This window comes from Micropterus dolomieu, linkage group LG01 (genome assembly GCF_021292245.1).
Source record: "Micropterus dolomieu isolate WLL.071019.BEF.003 ecotype Adirondacks linkage group LG01, ASM2129224v1, whole genome shotgun sequence".
In the NCBI taxonomy this organism is placed as follows: Eukaryota; Metazoa; Chordata; class Actinopteri; order Centrarchiformes; family Centrarchidae; genus Micropterus; species Micropterus dolomieu.
In genome coordinates, this window is record NC_060150.1 from 6,292,343 (window position 1) to 6,315,556 (window position 23,214).

At 39.8% G+C, this 23,214-nt stretch overlaps 3 protein-coding genes across 9 annotated transcripts in view; 1 reads left to right on the forward strand and 2 right to left on the reverse strand.

Annotated features, from left to right (window-relative positions):
• The window catches only part of dzip1 (DAZ interacting zinc finger protein 1), a 17,091-nt gene extending 2,757 nt beyond the window's left edge, over window positions 1-14,334 (forward strand). For 5 of the 7 annotated variants that reach the window (XM_046053936.1, XM_046053945.1, XM_046053902.1 and 2 more), the window contains 15 exons: window positions 1,777-1,861; window positions 2,090-2,205; window positions 4,385-4,543; window positions 4,675-4,812; window positions 4,892-4,954; window positions 5,080-5,208; window positions 5,905-5,953; window positions 6,039-6,089; window positions 6,695-6,870; window positions 7,012-7,216; window positions 7,482-7,656; window positions 9,588-9,970; window positions 11,731-11,852; window positions 11,998-12,157; window positions 13,317-14,334. In XM_046053936.1, the coding sequence (XP_045909892.1) occupies window positions 1,777-1,861; window positions 2,090-2,205; window positions 4,385-4,543; window positions 4,675-4,812; window positions 4,892-4,954; window positions 5,080-5,208; window positions 5,905-5,953; window positions 6,039-6,089; window positions 6,695-6,870; window positions 7,012-7,216; window positions 7,482-7,656; window positions 9,588-9,970; window positions 11,731-11,852; window positions 11,998-12,157; window positions 13,317-13,429 (2,124 nt within the window). In that variant the 3' untranslated portion in view covers window positions 13,430-14,334. The remainder of the gene's footprint in view (window positions 1-1,776; window positions 1,862-2,089; window positions 2,206-4,384; window positions 4,544-4,674; window positions 4,813-4,891; window positions 4,955-5,079; window positions 5,209-5,904; window positions 5,954-6,038; window positions 6,090-6,694; window positions 6,871-7,011; window positions 7,217-7,481; window positions 7,657-9,587; window positions 9,971-11,730; window positions 11,853-11,997; window positions 12,158-13,316) is intronic. The other 2 variants (XM_046053928.1, XM_046053920.1) reach the window with 2 other exon arrangements.
• A 1,416-nt stretch (window positions 14,335-15,750) lies between these two features.
• On the reverse strand, window positions 15,751-17,441 carry LOC123975189 (claudin-10-like). The gene is made up of 5 exons (XM_046056451.1): window positions 17,210-17,441; window positions 16,491-16,652; window positions 16,313-16,394; window positions 16,096-16,203; window positions 15,751-15,942 (listed from the first exon to the last, which is right to left on the reverse strand). Exons 1-5 carry the CDS (start codon window positions 17,439-17,441, stop codon window positions 15,753-15,755), a joined length of 774 nt encoding a protein of 257 aa, XP_045912407.1. The 3' UTR covers window positions 15,751-15,752.
• A 2,278-nt stretch (window positions 17,442-19,719) lies between these two features.
• cldn10e (claudin 10e) lies at window positions 19,720-22,216 on the reverse strand. The gene is made up of 5 exons (XM_046062656.1): window positions 21,985-22,216; window positions 21,736-21,897; window positions 21,015-21,096; window positions 20,811-20,924; window positions 19,720-20,107 (listed from the first exon to the last, which is right to left on the reverse strand). The coding sequence occupies exons 1-5, from the start codon at window positions 22,214-22,216 to the stop codon at window positions 19,720-19,722; spliced, it is 978 nt and encodes a 325-aa protein (XP_045918612.1).
• Between the last annotated feature and the right edge of the window lie 998 nt (window positions 22,217-23,214).

Sequence of the window (23,214 nt, forward strand, 5' to 3'; positions counted from 1 at the left end):
CCACGAATCATCAGCAGCCATAAGGTACCGCTGACACGCTAAACGCTCCCTCCTTGGGGTGTATCGGTTACCATTTGCGTTTTACGTGTGTGTGTGTGGCAAGCAGACATCCAGATCCAACACCCCCACCCCCTTTGCTCCTCCTCCCCAGGGCCCCCTTCTCTGTCATTGTTCACAAGATCTATTCACATCTCAGGCTTTGTGCATTTCACATCAGGGTTAGGAGGGGATAAAAAGGGAAACGCTTATTTCAGAGTCTGAATAAATTTTGGGTTTGAAAACGTTGCTGTGAAACCTGCCACTGCCCTGCGTTGTTTTGGCATGTTTATAATAAGCTTTGTTTTCAGACGGTAAGAAAAGGATTTAGAGCTGCAGAACAGATGGTGTCATTTGGTGGCAATTAGTTTTTTTTAATCCACTTACAAAAGGGTAATCAAGAGGACTGGCTGACTCCCACCTCCCCCACCCTCATATATATATATATATATAGAGCATTTAGTCCTTTTCAGTGTTGTTGAAGACATTTGTATGTATTTTAGTTTATCTGCTGGATCCATTGGCCTGTAAAAAAAGGTATTGTACCTCACTACTATTGTGTTATTTATAGCACTAATCAAAAATCTCCTTCTGTTCTTCAAGTGCGCGGCTACAGCTGACCAAGAGGTTGCCAAAGAGACAGATATAGTGTGTCATGGCAGCATGTGGTTGCTAGGTGTGCGCTAAGACCTCAGCTAACAGAGTTGGTTCAATTATTGATAGAGAGAGAGAGAGGCCATGCGCTTGTGTTCTCTGAGGACCTTTGGCATTTGTTGTTGTTAGAGGTAATGTCCACATTACTGCTGAATAAACACACAGCGCTCTCTTTGAAGAGTGATTTAATTTCACTCCCAATTTCCACAGTTATTCCTAATGTAATCACTCACAGACCAGCTCGTTGTAGCTGCCTTTGAATCTTTGCTGCCATATGGTGTGACGAGATATCAGTAGCAGCAGCTTTAACAATGAATGAAGTCACAGGCACAATGAGTGGCGGAGTTAAATGTAGCATGTGATGTGTGTGTGTGTGTGTGTGTGTGTGTGTGTGTGTTTGTAGAGCAGGGGCAGCATATATTGTAATTGTTAAGTGTTAGTGAGCTGGAGTGTGGCGACGCCTGCCGCTGGGAACAAATCAACATCACTCACGCTATCTGTCTATTTGGAAACACATGCCTGAATGCAGCGGATGTTCCTGTTTGGAGCTTTAATCATCTTTATGTTGACTTATGTCAAAACCTCCTTCGCCCCTTCATTACTCCTTATGTTAGACATTCAGTGGTAAGCACTCTCAAAAAGTATTGTTTTATAGAGTCTAATTTCTATAATGGGTTACAAATAATCAGGCTTTTCACCTTCCATTGTTTTGCTTTTTTGATTTCCCGAGTCTCACCAGTGAAACCTGATCGTATTTATCACACGATATTTAGCAAATACTGTGAAATAAATTATAGAGCTGAAACAATTTATCAATTAGTCTAGTGGGAAAAACATCGATTTTACAAAACAGTCAAATGAAGAAAACGTTTTTACCATTTTGAGGGTGCGACATAGGTTCGACGCAGAAGTGTAAATTGGCCTTAAGAGTGAAATGTACAAAATATATAGCAATAATAATAAATATATAGAAAATGCGGTCTGATGCCAACATGTAGACCAACATCTTACTGATACTTCAGGTCATCTAAACTGAGCTTTTAGTTTTATATATATTAACACCTGTCTTTTGTTTGTTTCTTTTAGTGCCCACAGTGTGATAAATCCTTCCTCAATTCCTCCTTTCTCCAGAATCACCTGCAGCGCCGCCACCCTGACGAGTATGAGATCCGTAAGTCTGCTGGTCATAAAGGTTTGCTGAGCAGTTCAGAGAGGGACAGAGAGAGAGCATCATAATACATGAGCTGAAGGCAGGAGTCAGATACGTTACTTACTAGGAAGACCAGTTAAACAGTTAAAGGATGGAGCCTAGTGAAGATGTATTTGTGGGTGAAATATGAAACATTCCCTCACATTGTATTGTTACATTAAATATCTTGTTTTTTGTACTTCCTTCCAGAATTGCGGTCAGACAATGAGAAGAGATCTCAGATTGAAAGCCTCAAATTGGAGATCAGCAGTCTGAAGGAGCAGATTGTTCAGCAGCAGCACGCCTTGCAAGTCAAAACAGCTCAGGTAGGAAAACCATACCGGCTTCGACTGCAGATAATTGTGAAAATGTTCTCTATCTTGGGGGTTTGGGCTGTTGGTTGTGCAAAACTAGCAATTTCAACACGTCATCTAGGGCTCTGGGAAATAATGTTGTGGGGGTTGTAATATTTTCTCACATTTTACGGACAAAACGTAACGATTACTAAAAAAATAATAATCAGATTTATTGATGATGGATAGTGGTGACCAATAAATCTTTTCATCGTCATCGTGATATGGACATGCACGATAAACACTTCGCCTAAAACGCGACGAATAAGAAAACTAGTCTTATTTAGTGATGGGCACCGAAACGCATATTAATAAACAGGCTACAGACTGTAGTGTTATTATCAGGCTGTCCTGCTTTCTGTGTCGGCTCCTCCACTCAGACACAGCGGCCAGCAGAGCAGAGAGGCCCGGTGGGGATAGTGAAGTGAAGGTAACTTCAATATTACTCGAGTAGATGACAACGACATTCATTACTGTAAATACGTGCAATAAAACCTTTGCGAGTGAAAAGCCAATACTTAATCAATACACCTGTTCAAAAAGCAACAACATGTAAACCCATAGTAGGGCTGACCCCGAATAGTTTAAGATTTGATGCTTCGATGGGCGGGGCCTGATTCGATTGTCAATCTCACAGTGAAACAAGGATCATGCCAGTTTGGCGATTTGGGGGTGCTCAACGTCTGATTTTACATAGAACTACCAGTTTTCTCCCAGTAAGTTAATACACTGCCTATTACAATATACATTTCAACGTTTAATGCTGTAAATCAACATGTAAAAAGAATAAAACTTTCAATAAATGTTTAAAAGTACGTAAATAAATCCAAAATTGTAACCCTAACCCTGGGGCGTCAGTGCGTAGGCGTAGCGTGTATGTTTGTAGTGGCAGAAGACACTTACTAAAGAGACAGAGCCCCAGCTTCAGTGGTGTTGTGCCTAGATATCCGCACCTCGCGGGACTTTAGGATAATTTATCACCGTTGATGAACCACTAAGAATATTTTTTTTAAATATCCGGCTACTTGAAATAGAGCCGTGAGGAACCGCGACGTGCATGCAGTAGGGGTGGGAATCACCAGAGACCCCACGATACGATATTATCACGATACTTATATCACAATACGATATTATTGCGATTTTAAACATATTACAATTTATTACAATATTTTATCTTTTTCCCAACTACAAATTGTGTCCCCAAAGCAAAACTCTTTTTCTAGTGGGCTGAAAAAGCAATTTTATTAGTGCCAAAAAACAAACTTCTCATGTACAATTTATATATTAAAAGATCGATACTTGACATTCATGTTACGATACGATATTGCCTTGCAAAATATCTCGATACTATGCTGTATCGATTTTTTCCCCCCACCGCTAGCATGCAGCTGTCGGCAGCACGGAGTGCATGCAAAACTCTGCATAAGAGCGGTGAGTGACAAGTGAGAGAGAGCGAGAAAAGGGTCTTCAAAAAGCCTCAGTTTAGCTGGAAATTTAAGTTGAATCAATAGAGACTGCAGCTCTGCGGCTTCTCAAGATTAAAGCAGAGCTACTCCCATCCCCCCGCTCACATTCGCCATGCGCAAAAGCACGCATGATTCGACAGGACTATAGGACAGGATATAGGCAGGACTTGACAATTCTGATTCGACTATGTAAATCCTTAGTCGGGGACAGCCCTAACCAATAGAAAGCGATACTTTAATCTGCTCTGTCCACAGTCTGGCATCCTCTCTGTTTTTCACAAGCACAGCACGCTAGTTTGGCAGATAGCAAAATGTTTTTAACAAGCTAAAACAAAAGCTGTCTGTCTGTAGTCTAACTGTTTAGCTTAGTTTGCCACGTACCTTAAACTTGGAAAATTGTTGTAAACTTAACTGCTGATTGAGACAAACCAGCCGTTCCTCTCTCTACCAGCGGTAACGTTACCCGCAGGCAGCGAATAACAGCAGGGAGAGGAGAAGGACTGATACAAACTTTCAACAGTTCTTCATTCTTTCTAAATGTCATATTTTGATGTCAGAAATAGCATTTATTTGACATTTTAGATTTGTTTCCACTATTACCCTAAAAAAACTTCTATTAAAATTTCTACTTTTATGCCAATGCTTTTATGATTTCATAGTGAATGAGCTCTTTGTTGTGATTACAGGAAAAAGAGCAGCAGTCCATGCACAAAGACTTGCTGAGAGAATTGGACCGTTTTAAGGCTGAGGAGATGGCCCGCATGGACAGAAAAATAGAAGACAGCAGGGATGGCATTCGCAGGGAGATGGAATTTCTTTACACCCGAAATATCCAGGCTCTTAATGTACGAAAAGGATACTTGGATAATCCCTTCAGTAGTGCTTGTTTACATTACATTAATTTGGTTTTCAGTATATCTTTTATTATTTTGTAATGTATTTGTTTTTACTATTTCATACATATTTTCATTCATAGGAAGCAAATCAGAATCAGACAGCCAAACATGAAAAATCAGCGAGCCCTGTTCAGTCGCAGCCAGAGAGAGATCTGGACAACTACAGAGAGATGCAGATACAAGCCATCCAAAAGCTGGAGCACCAACTGAAGAAACAGGTCAGTGGAAAGAAGACATTTTATTTTAAAACCTTGAAGTGAATGAAGTTATTTTGAGAACAAAAATAATCTCTTCTAGGATAAAAAGTGGGAATCCAGGCTACAGGATATAAAGGCTCAACACGAGTTGGAAAAGAATCAGGTATGTTGTTATTATTATTCATCATAATTATCATGCTGTTAAAGCATCTAAAAGTGAAACATATAACACGCTTTTGTTAGAAATCGGCCAGCTGGAAAATGCATCCTCTTCCTGTCATCTTCCAGTTGCTGAACGAGCTGAGCAGGATGCAGTCGTCTGTGTCCGAGCACCAGGAGCACAGCCACAGGTTGCAGCAGGACATGGGGAGGAGGCTGCAGGAGAAGGAGCAAACCATCAAGGCTCAGCGGGAGCAGGTTAACACTGATTCTCGCTCGTACTGTTGATGGCCGTGCGCCTGCTGTGATTATGTCGGCAGAGGAAGCGAGGCGGAGGCTCAGCCCTTGTTCAGGATATCCTGTATTTGCCACATGGGCTCAGATTGTGTTATATTGACATATGATACTGTACATTTGACGGGAGTCACAGTGCACAGGAAGCTGACGCTTTTCTTGGAATAAGCTCCACATTTTGTATTGAAGATACGAGATTAAGTTGGTGAACAACTCACAGTATGTTGTTTGACATGGATCTCATGTAAAGTTGTATTTCAAGTTGAAATCCTTAAGATTACTTTAAGGTTACCACAGGCCCCAGAAGTCATATCATGAATTCCATGAATGGGGTTTAATTTCATTAAAATATTTCACCTGCAGTGCAGAGATTTTGTCTCCCCTTCTGGCAGTGAGAGTAATAACACAAACATAGTTACAAAAATACAAAAACATTTCCACAGTTCCAAGACAATGATCTATTAAATGTAATAGCAACATAGCCTACTCATATACCTGTCCGAGAGCAGTAATGAAACATCTGTTTCTGACTGCCCGTCCATGCAGTCTATGCTGTATAAATACAATTATTTATTTATTTCTATCTCCAGAGCCATGTAGAAGGAGAGGTTTGTCATCTCTGTTCAGTAAAATGTGTTGTTTTTTATTTTCTGCTTACAGATAAGGAATATTTCCTCACATCCACCCACCAAAGTAGTGGAAGTACCAGGTATGTATTCCTTTTCATTTACTTTTTCAATGAAGGAAGTTGCATGTATGTTCCTAATGCATTCATCGTATTCTCTGTTTTTCAGTCATTGTCAGCGCACCAGCTCCAGAGCCTAAACCAAAGAGAGTTGCACTTGGTAAGTTAGCAGAAGTCATCAGAATATTAAAACATTGTCACTCCCAGAGAGGCCCCGTAACGCATATTTTATGCCTTTGACCTCATTTGCTGTCCAATTAGAGGAGCCAGTCTCTGCTCTTAAGCTGGATCCTATACTGGAGCTGTCAGAAGAGGAGAAAGGTAACACGGACAATAAAACGAACAGAGCCGTTCGACTGCATGCTGTCTGCATGGATGCATCAGTCTGTTGTGTTCAGTCTTTTCCTGAAGTGTGTCGGGACCGAGATAATCTTAGTCCACACTGACTTGAAAGGCATGGCCTTAGTACGAGAAAGCAAGCTCATGGTCTGATATTCTGTGACGCCTACCGTGTCAGCACTGCTGATCACTAAGTCCGTCCGTCATCTTGTTGCCTTGTTTGTGGCAAATGAACTTGTAGACATTCTCCTCTTCTGCCTGCCCCATTGCAGTCATGTCCATCTACCCAGCTGGACCTTTTGGCATGGAGCTTGCTGTGAAAATTGGCAAATGCATGCTCATTTTTTAAATCCTTTTTACTTCTGCCGCCATAAATTGGTGCCTTATTATCCGTAAATGTCTGATTAAGTGAGATATCTTTTACAGACTCAAGCAGCGGCTCCGAGAGGAAGCCAGTTGAGAAGAAGCCTGAGCCTGTACCAGAGAAGAAACAGAGGGCGACCATCAGTGCTCTGAAGAGAAACACCAGCATCAAGAAAGATATGCGGCTAGAGCTCGAACAGGCTGTTGTTAAGAAGCTGGAGAACCTGGGAATCAAGCATGTAAGTTCTCACTTAAGTAAGGTTCGTGAAGCTTAAGAAGTATTGTACAGCATACAACCTAAAAGAAAATACTCCCTCCTAGGCACTCTTATTTAACACATTTTGTAACCATTGGTTATAATTTTGTCTGCCTCTTCTCAGGATCAGAGTGGTCTCAAGAACAAAGAGTACAGTTCCATCCTGGCCAAGGTGCATTCAAAGCGGGAGAGCGCTGCAAAGGGGATGCCTGAATACTGGCACCATCGGGAGGAGATTGCCAGCAATGTGGAGCAGAAGCTGGGGGGTCAGAGGAGAGGCAGCGACCCTGCTCCTGAGTCACAGGCCAGATCCAAACAATCGGTTCAAGGTGAGTCATCAAAAAGCCTCTTAGCAGAGGAGATAATCTTTTTTTAAGTTCTTACTCACCCACAGACCACTACCCGGTGCTTTAGAGAAATTGAGCCACCTGTTTGTCAGCCACTATTGCATTAGTGGCTTGTAATAGGTTTTGACTCCATTTTCAATCAGCCTAACCTGTGAAAGCTTGTCTGCCGTCACATAAACTGATTAAAGCTCTGACACACTGACTGACTGATCCGCTCACTGCGTTAAAATTACCTGTCTGTATGCAGTGCTGCAGATCCGGCCTCGATCCAGTAGCCTACCCTCCAGAGCGACCCAGGTGATGTCTGGACCTGCAGTCAAACAGCCAAAGACCCCCCAGCCGGCGCCGAGGACCAAGACCGCCGCCCAACCCAAGACATCAACACCCAACACCAAGACCGCTCTGAGGACCTTCACACCAAAGTACAGAAATAACTGAAATGGTTTTCTTGTTAATTAATATATGATATTAACATGTGTCCTGGATAATTAAATGAGAGTACGATGTAGTGAGAATACATAACATATGCTAAATATATATAATGTGAATGCAACCAAAACTACCTTCAGAGAATTTGGTAGTGTTGAGAAGCAGCTGCATCTGAGTAAGTTAACACCATACCAGTTAGTAACAACATAGAGTTCAGATAGATCTGAACATTTACAGCTCCCCCGAGTCATTCCTGTCGTTGCTTATAACTGGTGTCAAAGTGGAAGGGAGAGTCAAATGATAGAAGAGCCAGAGGATAATTTGTTTTCTAGTAAAAACAAGTGATGACTATGTGGAAGTGCCTTAAACCTGAATTATTTCTAATGGCCAGCAGGGGGCGACTGTTGCAAAAATAACTGATTGTATACAAGTCAATGGGCAGGTTCACATCTAAAGGTCAAGTTCCTGAATCGAACCAATGTAAGGATAAAAACAACATGGTTTAAATTTCCCCACTGGTCTCACATTCACAAAGGCAAAAACTCAAACGGTCCAGAAACTGTAATCAAAAGCCACGTGGTGGAAATGGAGCACCGTCAGGTTCTTTTTTGTGTTGGTCTGGAATGCATATCAGCAAACCTTAGAGGGCATCTGAAGTATGGTATACAGTATTAAATAATTTTATAATGCAGACATTTTGAGGAAGATGCTCTGGCATCAGACAGTCTTTAACAGATCATACCACAACTTGTTTGCATTTGCCATACAAAGTGGACCAGTGAAGCAAGTGGGGCCCAAAATCTCAAAGTTAGCCCTTGCAAATGGCTAGTAAAGGATAAAAGCAGCTTGTGTTTACAGGCTCCATATATATTTTGTTGAATTAATTAATTAATGCATATATTGCCCTACATGCTACATACATAAAGTTCAATATATCCAAAGGTGCCAACCTATAATCAAGAATAAATATTACTTATTATCTTTAGATATTGTACACATTCTATAAAAATATTCTGATAAATATGAAATATTATAAAGAACAACAATAATACATTTAATAGAAAAATAATAATAAGTCACTATTTTAAAAAAGGAATACTATTTTAAATGACACATTGGTTGCTTCCTGTACCAGAAATGATCCGTTCCAGAGTTCACTTGACAGCTGTCTGACACCACCCCTTCTAGAGAGAGGTTGCTTTGAGTCTGGCTTTCACACCAACCCAAACAAACCGCACTAATGGGGTAAACGCTCCCGAGTTCAGTTCAACCGTACTAAACATGATTGGTGTGAACCCGCCCTATGATAAAATTATGCTACTTGTTCAATTACCTCTGGAAACCCTTTTAAAACAGTAGTCCACTAAGCAACGGGTGATGCCACGGTGGCTAAGTCCACTTCTTTTATATAGTCTATTCTTCTGCCACATCCCTTAACAAATATGACGTTACGCTCAAACGTGCTGGGCTGAAGAGGGAGCAACGTGCTTTTATGCTGCATTTACATGAGATATGAATTTGCTGCTGGCATCAGTTATTTGTAACAGAAACTCGTAACTGCTAAGGTGAAACGTCACTCTCTGCGACAATGTTTTGATTGCAGTGGTCGTCTTTATTACCTATGTAGGGACGAGTGAGTGTGAAACTAACTAGTTATTATGTAGCAGTAATTTAGAATAAAACTTGTGTTAAGCTGGTGCAACAGACTGCTGGAGGGTAGAACTTAATTGAATTGTATAGTCATGATAAATGTTTATAGAGAACATATTTGGCCTGGGGTTTGTTATCTAATGATATGACACAAATTCAGAGATAATACACGTGTTAATAGCAAGCGTAAAGAGTATTGTAGATAGCTTTAAGAAAAACAAAAGGGTTGAATGTTCCATGATTTGTAAAAACTGTTTCTGTTTTGATTTTTGAGGACCCCTCCTTTCAGTTCAGATGAGGATTCTGAAGAAGAGGAGAGCGATATCGAGGAAGAAAAGCCCCAGAAACACCAGAGGGGCAAATCGCCACAGACCAGACTACACCAGGCTACCCCGGTCCAAATCAGAGCAAGCAAAGCCAGTCCAGTCCAGGCCAGGCAGGCTCCAGCCATGCACTCATTCTCCTACAACCCCCAGCAGGGCCGGGGGTCAGCGGGCATTGTGACCAAGACAGCACTTACAAAGATGGAGAGCGATGAGGAGGAGGAGGACGATGATGAGTGGTCAGAGGTCAGCGAGCTGCAGGAGATTGACCCGAGACAACTCCAGAGTCACAAAGACCAGAACGGCAACGTGGATAAGAGAAACTTTGGTAAAGGTAAGAACCAGCTCACACCATATATAATAATTTGACTATTCATTCAGTCGTAAGGGTACATTTGATAACCGAGAAAATGTAGGTGTGTTCTGATTAGAAAATATACGGAAAGTGGATTAAACTGTAGATATTAGATTAGATCTTGAAGGTTAGGTTCGTCGCCCATTATGTGACATTATGTTGGATGCTTTCAGGATTCCAGAGGGGAGTTAAAAAGTCTTAAATAAACATTTTAACACTTTTAAGGTCATAAACAGTCTTATTTTGAATCATAATAGGTCTTAAATTTTGAGATAATGTATGAGAAATCAAGTTGAGTTAGCCAGGTTTTCTTCAGGGAAGACTTGAAGTTCTATTATCCCTGTTGGACAATAAACATATTTTTACCAAGCATGAAGTACGCCAGGAATCACATGACACAACAGGGCACCAGCTTAACAACCAAACAACATCTGTGGCTGCAATAAATATTGTAGTATTTTTCAGTAGTTTATCATATTATAAATGTCGTTATGGCAGATCTACTACGCTGCAATCATGGAGTATTGTTCAAAGGTAGTAGAAAACCCCTATCATCAATCTTGCAAGTTAAGGCGAGACACTACATGTGAATAGGGTAACACAATATGTACTAATAGATATGACCATGAAATGTTCCTAGTTGATTTCTTCCATTAAGAAAATACTTTTTTGTATTACAAGTTTTCTGAAATGTTATGTTTAAATATGCAAATTAGGCATTATCTAATGCTAACTTTCGGAGCATTTAGGAGAAATCTGCACATGCAGATAGATGAAGTTTGGTAAAATAAACACCTAAATAGCTGTTTATTTTATTTTTTTTATTTTTTTTTTGTCATGTTTCCTTATCTGCTCTGTAAAGCGACTTTGAGTTTGTGAAAAGCGCTATACAAATTCAATTTATTATTATTATTATTATTATTATTAAATGTGTATTTTGGGCGTCTTCTTTCCACTAGTCTGAAAGAAGAACATGTTACAGAAGCAAATTATCGAGTGCATGAGAAAACAATGTTTTTGCCTGTAGAGTCTCGCCTTAAGCAGATACTAGTTGACTGTGGTTTGTGTCATCGCAGGGTCACACAAAAACGTGACAATATCTGCCGGTTGAAACTAACTGTTGAAAAGAGGTCAGATCAGTTCATCCAGAGGGGGCAAAACAAGCTCACAAGTATGTCAGCGTGTGATCTTTATGTTGAATTTAAACTTTAAAGTTTAAATTGAAAGGTTTTTTTTATAAAAACAAATTGACAGCCAGGCTATTTGTAACTACAAGGTTAACAACACTAAAATCCACAAGTTCACTAGAAGATTTAAAGGCTTGGAGAGAAATCATAGGCTTTGCAACCTTTTGTAATGACAACCATACAGGAGGCCAGTATCAGATTCATATAATCTTTGAATATAACAATGACGGCATGTTGAATAATTGGGAAAAGTACTTGTCTATGTTTAAATTAATTGTGTTATTTGGACAGTTTATATGCCAAAAGTTATGTGTGAATGAGGTGCCTTCCTGAAGAATGTATTACCTTTAGTTAAGTCGTTTGTGGTGCACTTCATTCCTGCCAGATGCCGTTACTTTCATCATGGTTGTACTCCATACTTGGTAAACATGGTCTATAAATTCTGATGAATCATCATTTGTTTTTTTTAATTTTTAGAAATGGAAAGTATATTAATGAAACTACATGAATGTATTTTAGTACTTGTCTTTTTTGTCTTTTTTGTCTTTTTAGAGAACAAAATCAATGACCTGGCCAGAAAAATGGAGAAGCAGTTTGCAGAGAGAGCGGTGAAGAAACCAGCAGGGGGCATCAGTATATTACCAGAGAGGAAGGACGAGGTTGAGGAACTCACGGTGAGATTCACTCTGCGATGGGACCTCAGTGCATAGCTTTTGTGTACAGCATTTCTGGCTTATTTAATATTTTATTTATCAAAAAACAGTGTTAGTCTCAATATCCTGAGTAAAATCTGAGTAATGTTTCTGCGTGTGGTGACAGTACACAGATCTGGAGGAGAGCAGTGACTGGATGGTCTCCTCTTTAGAGGAAAGACAGGAAATTTCTAAACCAGCTCAGGGCTCTGCACCAACGAGGAAGAGCCTGGACTCACCCAGCACCAGCGTCTGGGGAACCTCCACAGGAAAGGGTCCCAAATCAGGTATGTTTTGGGTTTGGGTAATGTTAGCTTTCTATTTAGCTAAATCGGTGCCTTTCATTGAAACACGTTCAGCTTTTCATAAAGCCGATGTGCTTGTCAGTGTCACTTTTTGGCAACAGATAAATCACAGCCTGAATGGAGCGGGACTTTAAAAAAAGTTGTGCTACAGCAAACTTTCCTAATGTTGAACTCATCATTCTGCATAAATAGTTAGGATTATTGACGAGTTTGTAGCCTACTTACAATTAAAGAGACTAATTTTTCATTTTTCTTGCACAAAGTTAATGATTAAAAACAAAATTAAACAGCTGTAACTGGAACAGTGATAAGCTTTATACTGTAGGCTGCTATTATATAAATTATAGTGAATATAGTAACATCATATAAATAATATATCAAATCAACAGTTTACTATTATATTAACAATATGCTTTTAATATAATGTTATAATATAATACTAATACACTCATTTATACTAGCTCCTCCTCCAGGTAGTGGATGGATCCTCTACAGTGGACAGATGTAGATTTAGCCAGAGTCAGGATGCCAGTGTGCCAGTATGTGCTCCTTCTAGCCGCCTCCTCCTGAGAGCAACATATTCACCTTTTTCCATTGTTTTACTAAAGTTATTGTTGTAAAAATTTACACACAACCCTTTTTAAAGTCTTAAAATATGTTGAAACGGTCTTGAAAGGTATTGAATTTTCCTTCCTGTATATATAAATGTCCAAACAGAGGCTAAAAATATTTTAAAAACCAAATCCCATAATGCATTTTGCCTCCCCCACTGGTATTTCAGTGGATCACAATGCATTTTATCAGTCATGTGTCTTGAAAAAACAATGACATCTACTAAAACAGCCACATGTCGCCTCTGGCCTTAAAGGTAGAAGCACGCAGACGTTGCAGCCGGTCTTAATGGGTTGAATGTACATTGACTTTGTTTTATTTGTTGCACACCACTGTGTGTCTACGTTTTACATACCTGTATTGATTTGTATCGTAAGTGCTATACAAATCAAGCTATAATAATTATTGATATTATTATATTATTATTGTAATGAAAATTATAGCATGATACGCTGGTACATAAATGTGGCGATGATGGTGGTCTCAGCTGTATTGTAGACGTGTCCTAAAACAGCTGTCCTGTGCCCAGCAGGTCTGACTGAAGCTGGAACAGGAAGCACCCTGAAGAGCAGCCTGTGCTCCCTCAGTGACATCAGTGACTCCGAGGACATTAGCAATAAACACAATAGGCACTACAGCTGATCAGGTGATGTAGCTCTATGCCAAGCACACGAAGACCTCAGTCAACTCTTCTGACATCTGCAGTCTAAATAGCCACATTTTGTACTGTTATTATAAGGAAGCTATAATACAGAGCAATACTTAGCAAAGCGAGTTGAAATGGATTATTGTATAGAGATGAATGAGATTACAACTTTGATTGACTTTTCATTGTCAGCCTCACCTTAATGCCTTGTGCCAATTCTACTTTGCTTGCCTTAGACCCTGTCAGTGTTCAACTTTATACTGATTGTTTTTGTATATTCAATGTAAATAGTCAATATAACCCACACTCCAAATGAGATACTGTGTGTAGTTTGTGTAAAATTTTGTACATCAAATTTTATAATTTTTTCACACGTTAAATGGAGCAATGAGATGTGATATTGTATAGAAAAATATTTATAGAAGAAGCAATAAAAGATTTCTTTGTGGAATACACACTTGAAAATTGTTACATGATGCATTACAGTATAGGCACACGTCATCACGGTGATTTATTTGTCCAACTTAGCACAATAACCAACTGATTTATAACAGTTGTGTCACTTTATCTTCACACTTCCAAGCTTTTGTTTAAGATGATTCACATTTCTAGCCATGCAGGAGTTCATACATTTATCAAGTCAGCTAAAGATCTGCTGACCTTATGTTAACAGTTTAATTGGTAAAAAAAAACATGGATCTGTGTTTTTCAGAAGAATAAAGGTTTGTTTGAAAGGCTATATAAAGTTAAGGAATAAATGGCAGCGCAATTTTTATTTGATCGATTTCACTATTAGAAATGACATGAAACAACCACAGACTCACCGTATGTGAGCATATCAAGTAAAATCGCTGTACATACATAACAATGCTTAAATAAATGGTGCAGGTTTTGTAACGAACGACAGAATTTACTCTAATTTGTTGGTCCTGCCCTACAGTGGCACTGCTCGGGAAGTGTGGAACGTGATTATCACCGTGATTGGAAATATTAATTGTAAATTATTTCAATTGTTTGTCTACCACCTACAAGTGTGACTGTCACTGGTCATGCTGTAGGACAGCAGACGTACAATCCTCACTGTCAGTGCTCCATTCTCACTGGCTAACTCTGCCATGACACTGATTCATAATATGAGCAACTTGGTTTTATGTGGAGCGACAGCTGTGACCGCTTCTCATTCTGACAGGGTCTGGTCTCCTTGAATATTGCTGGCTGTTGTGCAGGGAGCTGACAGGCTGTAATAGGAGGGCTGTCAGCGTTCACGGGGTACTGCCTTAGAAAAAAATTCTTTCTATTTTAAATTTATTTTTAAATCTACAGTGACACCTGAGCATGTCTAATCAGTTGAGTCCTAATTCCCACCTAACCACCTTTGACAGTCTAGACAGATTAACCTACACTAATTCTTCTTCTGATACACTGAAAAACAACACAGAAACACAGAAAATTAAAAGAAAACGAGGGATGGACCAGTTTCTGAAGGAAGCTTGAGAGGGAGGCTGAATTCGTTTTGTTTGTCACGAAATATACTAATGTTTCTGAAGTCATTCTTTAAAACAATTTAACAAAAAAACACCTTAAAAGCCAAAAATAATGTTCAAATGCTGGCACATAATGGAGCAACACTATCTAAACCAACTTGGTTCAGCCATCCACATGTGTTAAAAATAAATAAGTACATTTTATTTACTCCGTGAGGTAGGGGTAATTTTGACCATTATGGAAAATGATCCCGTATTCTCAGCAAAACAAAATTCTTATTTTGAGATAATGACATAAATAACTCCAGATCTCGAGAAAACAAATTAAATTACCTTCTTATTGCGGGAAAAAGGAGTAAATAAAATGTATGGCTGCTTAGGGCTTCCATAAAAAAAAAAAACAATAACGGCACAGACTTACTGCAGGATCTGCAAAGACGAGATCTGGAGCACATGGTTATAGTGATAGATTAACAATGTGAGTCGTTCAGTTGCTGCACATTATTAAAAACTCTCACTAAAACCCACATGCTTCACATCTCATCTTCCCAGAGACGTATTGTTTTGCACACAGATGTTTATAGATACAGTGTTAACGGTCAGGTTTTTATCCATCTGAACACATTACCACGTTTCGCTTTAGTCACACAAATCATATTTCCAGCCATGCATAATCTCATCAAAACAATAGTTAAGACATATTTTGTTTCTTGCTGAGAGTTGGTTTAGAAAGATACCACTGTGGTGTGGAGAGCGAATTAGTGTGTTTCCCAAAATGTCAAACTAACTTTAAAGTCTTTTAGGTCACTTTCTCAGATTCAGGTTCCCCTCTGGCTCAGACAAAGCTGTCCCTGCTGAAGGTCTCCAGTGTCGCTCTGGTTGCTCGGCTCTTCCTGCCATCATAAAACAGCGACGGCACCAGAGTCACTCTGGATGACGGGGCGGGCGGCATGTAGCCCCGTCTGTTCCAGGCGGTGGCCTGAGTGGCCTGGCTCTGTGGCCTTTTTGGAGGTGTGCCGACAGAGCTGAAACAGGAAATACGTGGTGAAGTTATCTCAACTTGTCTACTCATGTGGTTACTGATAGTTGCCCATGATATGTTCCAAAATACAGGTAGTAACGGTCAGAAGTACAGGTTATACTGTTTAAGTGAAATAAACTGTAGGAAGTATATTTACCTTGATGTTAGGCCTTCTCTTCCAGAGAAGTAAGCCAGCACCGTCCCTCCAGAGAGGAGAAGGATGGAGCCCCCCCAGCCAATGAAAACTGCAGCTCCAAGCTCATATCTGAACGGCAAATATCGAGGTATATTGAGTTTTTTCACACTGATTTATTCCTATTTTTACATATTGCTGACAGGGAAGCTAATGATCACACTGCTTCAAAAGTACTCACTTCTGTGCCACGAATTGTGGGTCCAGGAATTCTGTTATGACTCTGTTGGCCCACCACGAGTAGGTGATCATACCACAGAACCCTAACAGAAAATATAGACCTTAGTTTAAACATCCTGAGTGCATGGCATTCGCACACGTTTAATAATATTGAAAAACAACCACAAATATTGTTTTACCTGATACCAGGTAGGTTATACTACCTGCAAAGGTCACCCTGGCATTGGCAAGTTCTGATCCACCTATTTTAGTGCATTTCATCCCTATGAGTGTGAGGACACCTCCGAAGAAGCCGGTGATAACGGCGCAGATAGCAAGGGCTCTGCAAGCGTGCAGGAACACTGAAAGGAAAGAGCTTAAAAGTTATTTAAATACATGAACAAAATGTTAAATGTACCATTAGGGCATTTGAAGTGATTAACCTAAAGATACTTCTATTCATTTGTGCCTCTGACTGTGTCGTGTTATCTAAATAGGCAGTTTTTGTTACTGCAAAACCATTAACTGGAGAAAATTAAGGGACTGTATTAAAATGATTAGATGATGAGAAGGGGACAGAGTTAGGGGAAAATTTTATAGAGAGGGTTGTCAGATTTCTTTGGGGGCGGGTGTAGAGCTGTGGAAGATCTTTGAACTTTTTCTCATTACAGATTCATTCTTCCTTTCAGGATTTATTGTTAAAATGCAAAAGAACATAAATATATAAGTATTGGGACAGAGCCTATTGTTTTTTTTTCCTAAATGAAGGGGAGAGTCTATAGAAAATATTATTAATGTTGGGGGGTATATATACTATTCAGCCCCCCTCCTCCCTGCAATTTTTGTACAGTCCCCAGATGTTCTCGTCTGTTGAGATTTGAGTTTAAAGTTTAATAAAAAATAATTTAGAGGATCCTACCAGACAAGGCCAGCAAGGAAGGAAAAACCTTGCAGTCGGACACCCCCGATCTGTCTGAGACGCAGTCCTTCCACAGGTTGGAGTAGTGCTTGGCGGTTGTCAGCACAGTGGTGCTTGACTGTGAGTAAGTCCAGTAGTCTGTGGGCAGAGTGGAACACACCAGGATCCAGCCGCTCAGGCAGGATACGAAGCAGCCGATCTCTGTGTACATCACCGCCGTCCTGCCCTTCATGCTGACTGCTGTCCTTCAAGCAAAAGCTAGCAGAGGTGAAAAACTTAAATGCAAAGAGTAAAGTCCAGGTTTGAACAACTTCTCACTGTGGAAGACTGGACTGAGCTCTCCCTCGATGCCATTGCTGATGTGGATGTTTGGCTTCTAGCTCACCTTATCTTTTAGACAGGTTTGCCTAGTTAGCATCTTTCACGTTCCCAGCACTCAGGCAATAAAGGTGAAGGATTTCAACTTGCTGTATCATGCAGCAATTTTTACCCTTATGTTTTTGTTGTATTTCCTCATTATTGCAAAGTCAACCATTTTTTTCTATTTTTCTGACCTACTTAAAACCCAAACAGTGGGAAAGTATTGAAGTGGTAATCCATTGCTTAGACACACACTGGTGACTAAATACAGAAATTACCATAAAGCATAGCGATTACATTAAATGCATGAACAAATTCAAATAGACTTGTACTGCATAAAAGTAGTCAACACCAAACACAGATACAGAGAAATAAATATATTAAAAATATATTGTGTTTAATCCTAACAGAAGACACTTTCTCTTGTGTGTGTGTGTATATAAAATTCACAAAGTTTTAAGCTGAGAAAACAATATTTCATCTCTTGAGCTGTTAAAGAGGGTCCTGGGTCTCGAGAATCCCAAACAGAACATTAGGATTAAACTCACAAACAAGCACACCATGTCATTTTTCAAAAACATGTTCTCTTTTATGGGAAGGGGAAATTATTCAGTTAAATGAAATGTTAACAAACCTCTTTCGATTAGCTCTGCATGCAGTACAGTTCAGTACAGCCAAGTAAAATGAGGAAACTCCCCACCATGCCAAGGTAAAGTGGCGGTCCAATTTCTTAGCTGAAGAGATAACAGTTAAAATTGGACACTGTCTTGCATTTTTCTAAATGTACCTATTTATGAGTGTTATTTAAAACCTCAGATTTGACTGATCTGCTTGCCTGTGTTAAAAAAACTGTTCCCTCCAGTTGTTGTGTCAATCCATTTATGTATAAACCCTAACAAGCCATGTCTGATAAACCTGCATAATAACAAGATGACGCAGTGGGTTTAGAAGCGGAGGGTTTGTCACAAAGTTTGTTTTGTAAGTTTGTTGCGCGATTTCCAAAGATAATGAGATTAGTTTTTCTTATTTCAGATATAGTTCAGTTCTCAAAACTAGTTAAAAATTAATTTTTCACTATATCCAAAAGCTGTTTCAAATTCTTACCACAACAAAATAAGCTGGTGTCATCTGCAAATGAATTAACATTTATTGCATGCATAGGAAATCATAGGAATAGCATAGGAAGAGCAACAGGAGCACTCTAATGACGCACATTTACACAAACAAGTTGACATTTAAGCTAAATCACTTTTAATTTAATTTTTCATGTTAGTAATCAGATTAATCTTTCCAGGATTCTTATATTTTATTATTTTAACTATTATCCTCAGTCGAGACACTTTCTTCCTGCACTAGGCGCGTTTTTGTATTTGTTTCTTTTAACTTTTACTTGCCTACCTCCAGTGGTCCATAGGAAGGGTGCAAGCCGCAAAGCCCCAGCCCAATGTACAGGGCAGCAGGATCTGAGCCAGTCTCCTCCACATTCCTTCAGTTTGGTAAATAGAAGAGCCTTCGCCAGTTAAATACAAATAGTAACTGAGATGTTGCAGCACTTTGAGTTTACTTTAGTTTTGAATGTGTCTGCAATACTGCTTTTATAAAATTCTCTAGCTAATGGTTAGAGCCAATAATGCCAGATGTGAAGGTCTTTAATGCCTTTCTACCTTGTAAAGGAAGTAGCCCTCCAGTAATTAAAAAAAATAAAAGCCACAACTTTTTCGGTTAAAGCTGTGGCATTCCAGTCCTTTTTTCGGCAGCTGCTCGTTTATTTGTTTTGAATAAAAGCAAAACAGACACAATTTACTGTCGACCAGACCCGAATAGCCTGGTGGTGTTTAAGTGTTTTGTTTAAAAAGGCCGATCAAAGGCTGGAAGCAGTGTTAGAAATAGAGGGGTACCTCAGCCTCTCATCAAGTGATGAGAGGCTAGTTTTATCACATTAAAGGTGATAAAAATGAATAACAGGTAACAAAAACACAAATCAAGTCATTGAAAAAGTATTTTAAACAAAGATTTCTCACACAAATTTAAATACAAAACACATGTGAATTACGTTTTTGCAACAGATTCTTCAATTGATTAGAAAAGCATCAGGCAACCTGTTAATCACATTCATGATTTTTTTGTCCTTCACATTGACTCGCATTTATTCAAATATAAGAGTTTTTTAAGAACTGTGTAGTCTCACTCCTTGAAATGTATGACAGCGACAACGCTGTCCGGCTGCTGCTGCTGCTGCTGCTGCTGGACTCGGACAAAGTTGATATGCTGGACCTCGACGAGAGGCTGGATCCGGATCCTGACCACGACCCTGCATCCCCCGTGGCTCGCCCCGTCTTCGATGGCCACCCTGACTTGGCTGTGCGTCCTGATTTAAATGTGTGTGCAGATCTTGAGGAAATGTCTGAGTGCCCAGACTTGGACAAAAGTTCAGAGACAGAAGACACTTTGGTCTTGGAGGTGTTCTCTGACACTGTGGACAAAGCTGTGGTGGAGTTGTTTTGCTCGGGGTCTGGCAGTGGCTGGATGTTGATTACCCTGGAGAGAGGGACACATAATGGTCTGGATGCTGATCCCCTTTCTCTTTAAAAGCTAGCAGGAATTAATTTTCTGCTATATGAGCAACTGTGGCCATTGCTGTGGCAGGTAGTGTACAGTGGGTCTTTACAGCTTTGTGGCTGAAAACAACACCTATGAGAGCTGTAAGACAAACTTAAAGTAAAGCCAAAACAATGAGCTGAAAAAGACAATAAAACACTCTGTAGAGCTCAGGGGAACTGAAGAGTTGATCAACTGCTGTGGGTTCTTCACTATGAGTGACCCCTTTCACGTAAAAGTCCTGCAATCTATCAATGCTTGAAAAAACAAATTTTAATGGCAAGTTGTCCGGTGGCCTAGATGATGTGTAAGGTCAGGTTGTCAATCAAACTAGACATCAGTTATGTATTAGCAGAAGGATAGCTCAAAAAAATGTAGAGTGTAAAAGTATGCTACAGAAGTGGTCGGCACTGGTGTAGATTTATGCTCTTTGCGCTCCTTCTAGTGTTGAAATAGATCCATATCTTGAAGTGGAGTGCAGTCCCACCCTTAAACCACGCCATCCTAACAGAGCCTCATACATTTGAGATAATGAGTCACTCCACTCACGGGGCTCTGGTATTTATTGAGGAAGTGGAGAGTGGAGTTATTTATTCACTTCTCCTGACAATTTTCAACAACATCAACATGTGTTTGCACTCACTTGTCCTCTCCTCCACAGAGCGACGTACACACTGACCACAGATAGAAGAAGCCACCAGTCATTTGAAAGAGCGAGCCGACCCAGCCGAGGAACAGTGGGGTGCCAAGGTCATACCTGTTGGTGTAATATTTAAAGATTTATGTTTTATTAAAGTCTTTTGTGCTTAAAGAGGTGAGATATTTATATATAAACCTGCTAACTTACTTCAGTTCATCCAAGTTAGGGCTGAAGTATTCTACTGAGACATGCTGCACATAAACCGCATACCCACATGTGGACAGCAAACCTGAAGAGAAACCATGTTGAGAGACAGGAAAAAACATATTTTTGGGATTACTATTAGTGCTTTCTAAACATATTTACATGCATTTGTTTAGAATGTAATTAGTACTACAGACCTTTTATTGATTTTTTTCAGCTAGAACAGTCTTAGAGGTCAAAATATCGTATTGGGTAACTGTAATATAGCTTTTAATCACAGAAAAAGACATTAACTCTATATCACTGTTTGTTAACATGGGGTTCTGGACCGTCAAAAAGAGGTCACAAGATGAACCTGAGGGGTCACAGAATGATTTGCTTGTGCAAAATAGTTTCAATAGGGTCATGGCATGTTTTATGCTCAGGCCCTAATAAGATGGTTATTTACAAATTAACAGCATTTACAGCACGTATCAAGCCATACACATCTGCCAGTATCTATAGAAAATTCTAAATTCTATTATTTCAGTGTTGTTCAGACCTGGTTGGAGGATTTTAATTCACAACTGAATAGAAACAGTTTTGTCTAAAATAAATTATTTAATGGTAGTTTAATTGCTACAACCGTTATTTTAATGTCCACACAAGACTGATATTCTACTCTTTACATGCACAGCTTCTAGGTACATCTGCTGACTGTCCCCTTATTAAATCTAGACATTACCGCTGATTATGTGGCACCATCCACCAGTGTAGATCTTCTTGTACTTGGACCGGTCTTTTCCCCCAATGAAGGTGCACTCCATTCCCATCAGACTGAGCACAAACCCAAGCATGCCCAGGGAAAGAGCTCCCATCAGCAGGCCTCGCACTATCTGGATGGAGCCTGGAGTCACAGAGCAAGTCTAGATGTCATGACTGAACAGTTAAGACACTAGGTTTGTTAGATTAGGTTGGAAAATGTGATACCTACCCTCCACAGACCAGAGCACAGGGAAGTCGTGGCAGTTGGTGACAGCAGTTGAGTCTGTAAAACAGGATTTCCACAGGTTGGACCAGTACCAGGCCACCCTGATGATGGCAGTGCCCCCCATACCCCCGATGGAGGCGATCTTCCAGCCCTCCATCGCCAAGGTGCAGGCCACAAAGATCCAACCCAAAACTGTCATCAGGAAACCCCAGATCTGGACTACACGGATCTTCATCTCTGGGCTTCTCGTGAGTTTATCTCCTATCTAAATTTCAGACCTAAAGAAGCTCTTGCAGCAGGTTATTTTCTTCGCTCATCCACGACCCGATTTTGAAGTATTTCTTTTCTTTTTTGTTTCAAGTTCAAACGGCCCTCACTTACTCATGCAGAAGACGTGTAAATCCTGTACGGAACGTCCACTTTTCATTCAAATTCAAACAAATGTCTCCTACTCGGCTGGTCTTCTCAGAGAAAGGAGACGACGAGCGCATCATAGGTACAAATCATGGGTGTGCTGCTGTTTTCCAGATATTACTCTACAGGGTGGTGAGAGACAACAGTCGCTCAGGTTCCCATGAGCCACAGTTGAATCTGGACCTAGACTGCTCAACTAAGCATGTATCTCGGATTACCAAAGCAGCTTCATGCCCCCATCTGACTTTCCCCCATGTGCAGATTGTTGTTGTTATTATTATATTTCGCTTTCTTAGTTATTATAACACCCAATATATTAGCCAAAGTTATCAGTTGGGGAAAAAAGGCAAGTGTGAGTGGGATGGGAGCAAGACAAAAAAAGTTGCTTTCTTCTCTAGACCATGGCTAAGCTGAAGCATGGACATAAAGAAAGGACTAGTGCCATCGGTGGAGAGGGTACCTAACAATGGCCTTTTTATATGTGTAAATTCAAAAAACAAATTTGGAATTTAAAACCTCTTAACTTGAAATGGAAAGTTTTATAAATGTGGTAAAGTTGTTTTAACTTGAAACTGTGAGTTAGAATAATGCAGAAATTTGTGTCAGTTAGACTAGTTAAGGGAAGTTTTTCTTGCATTGATAAAGTCAAATAATTATTTGTTTTAACTCAAAGTATGAAGTTGAAACAAGTCATAAAAAGTTCAACTAAAAAAGCAATGATGAGACATCTAGAGCACTGTAGTTATATGAACTTTATGAACTGTGAGGATGAGGGAGAAATTCATAAATTAACGCATAATCACGCTCTTTAGGAAATGT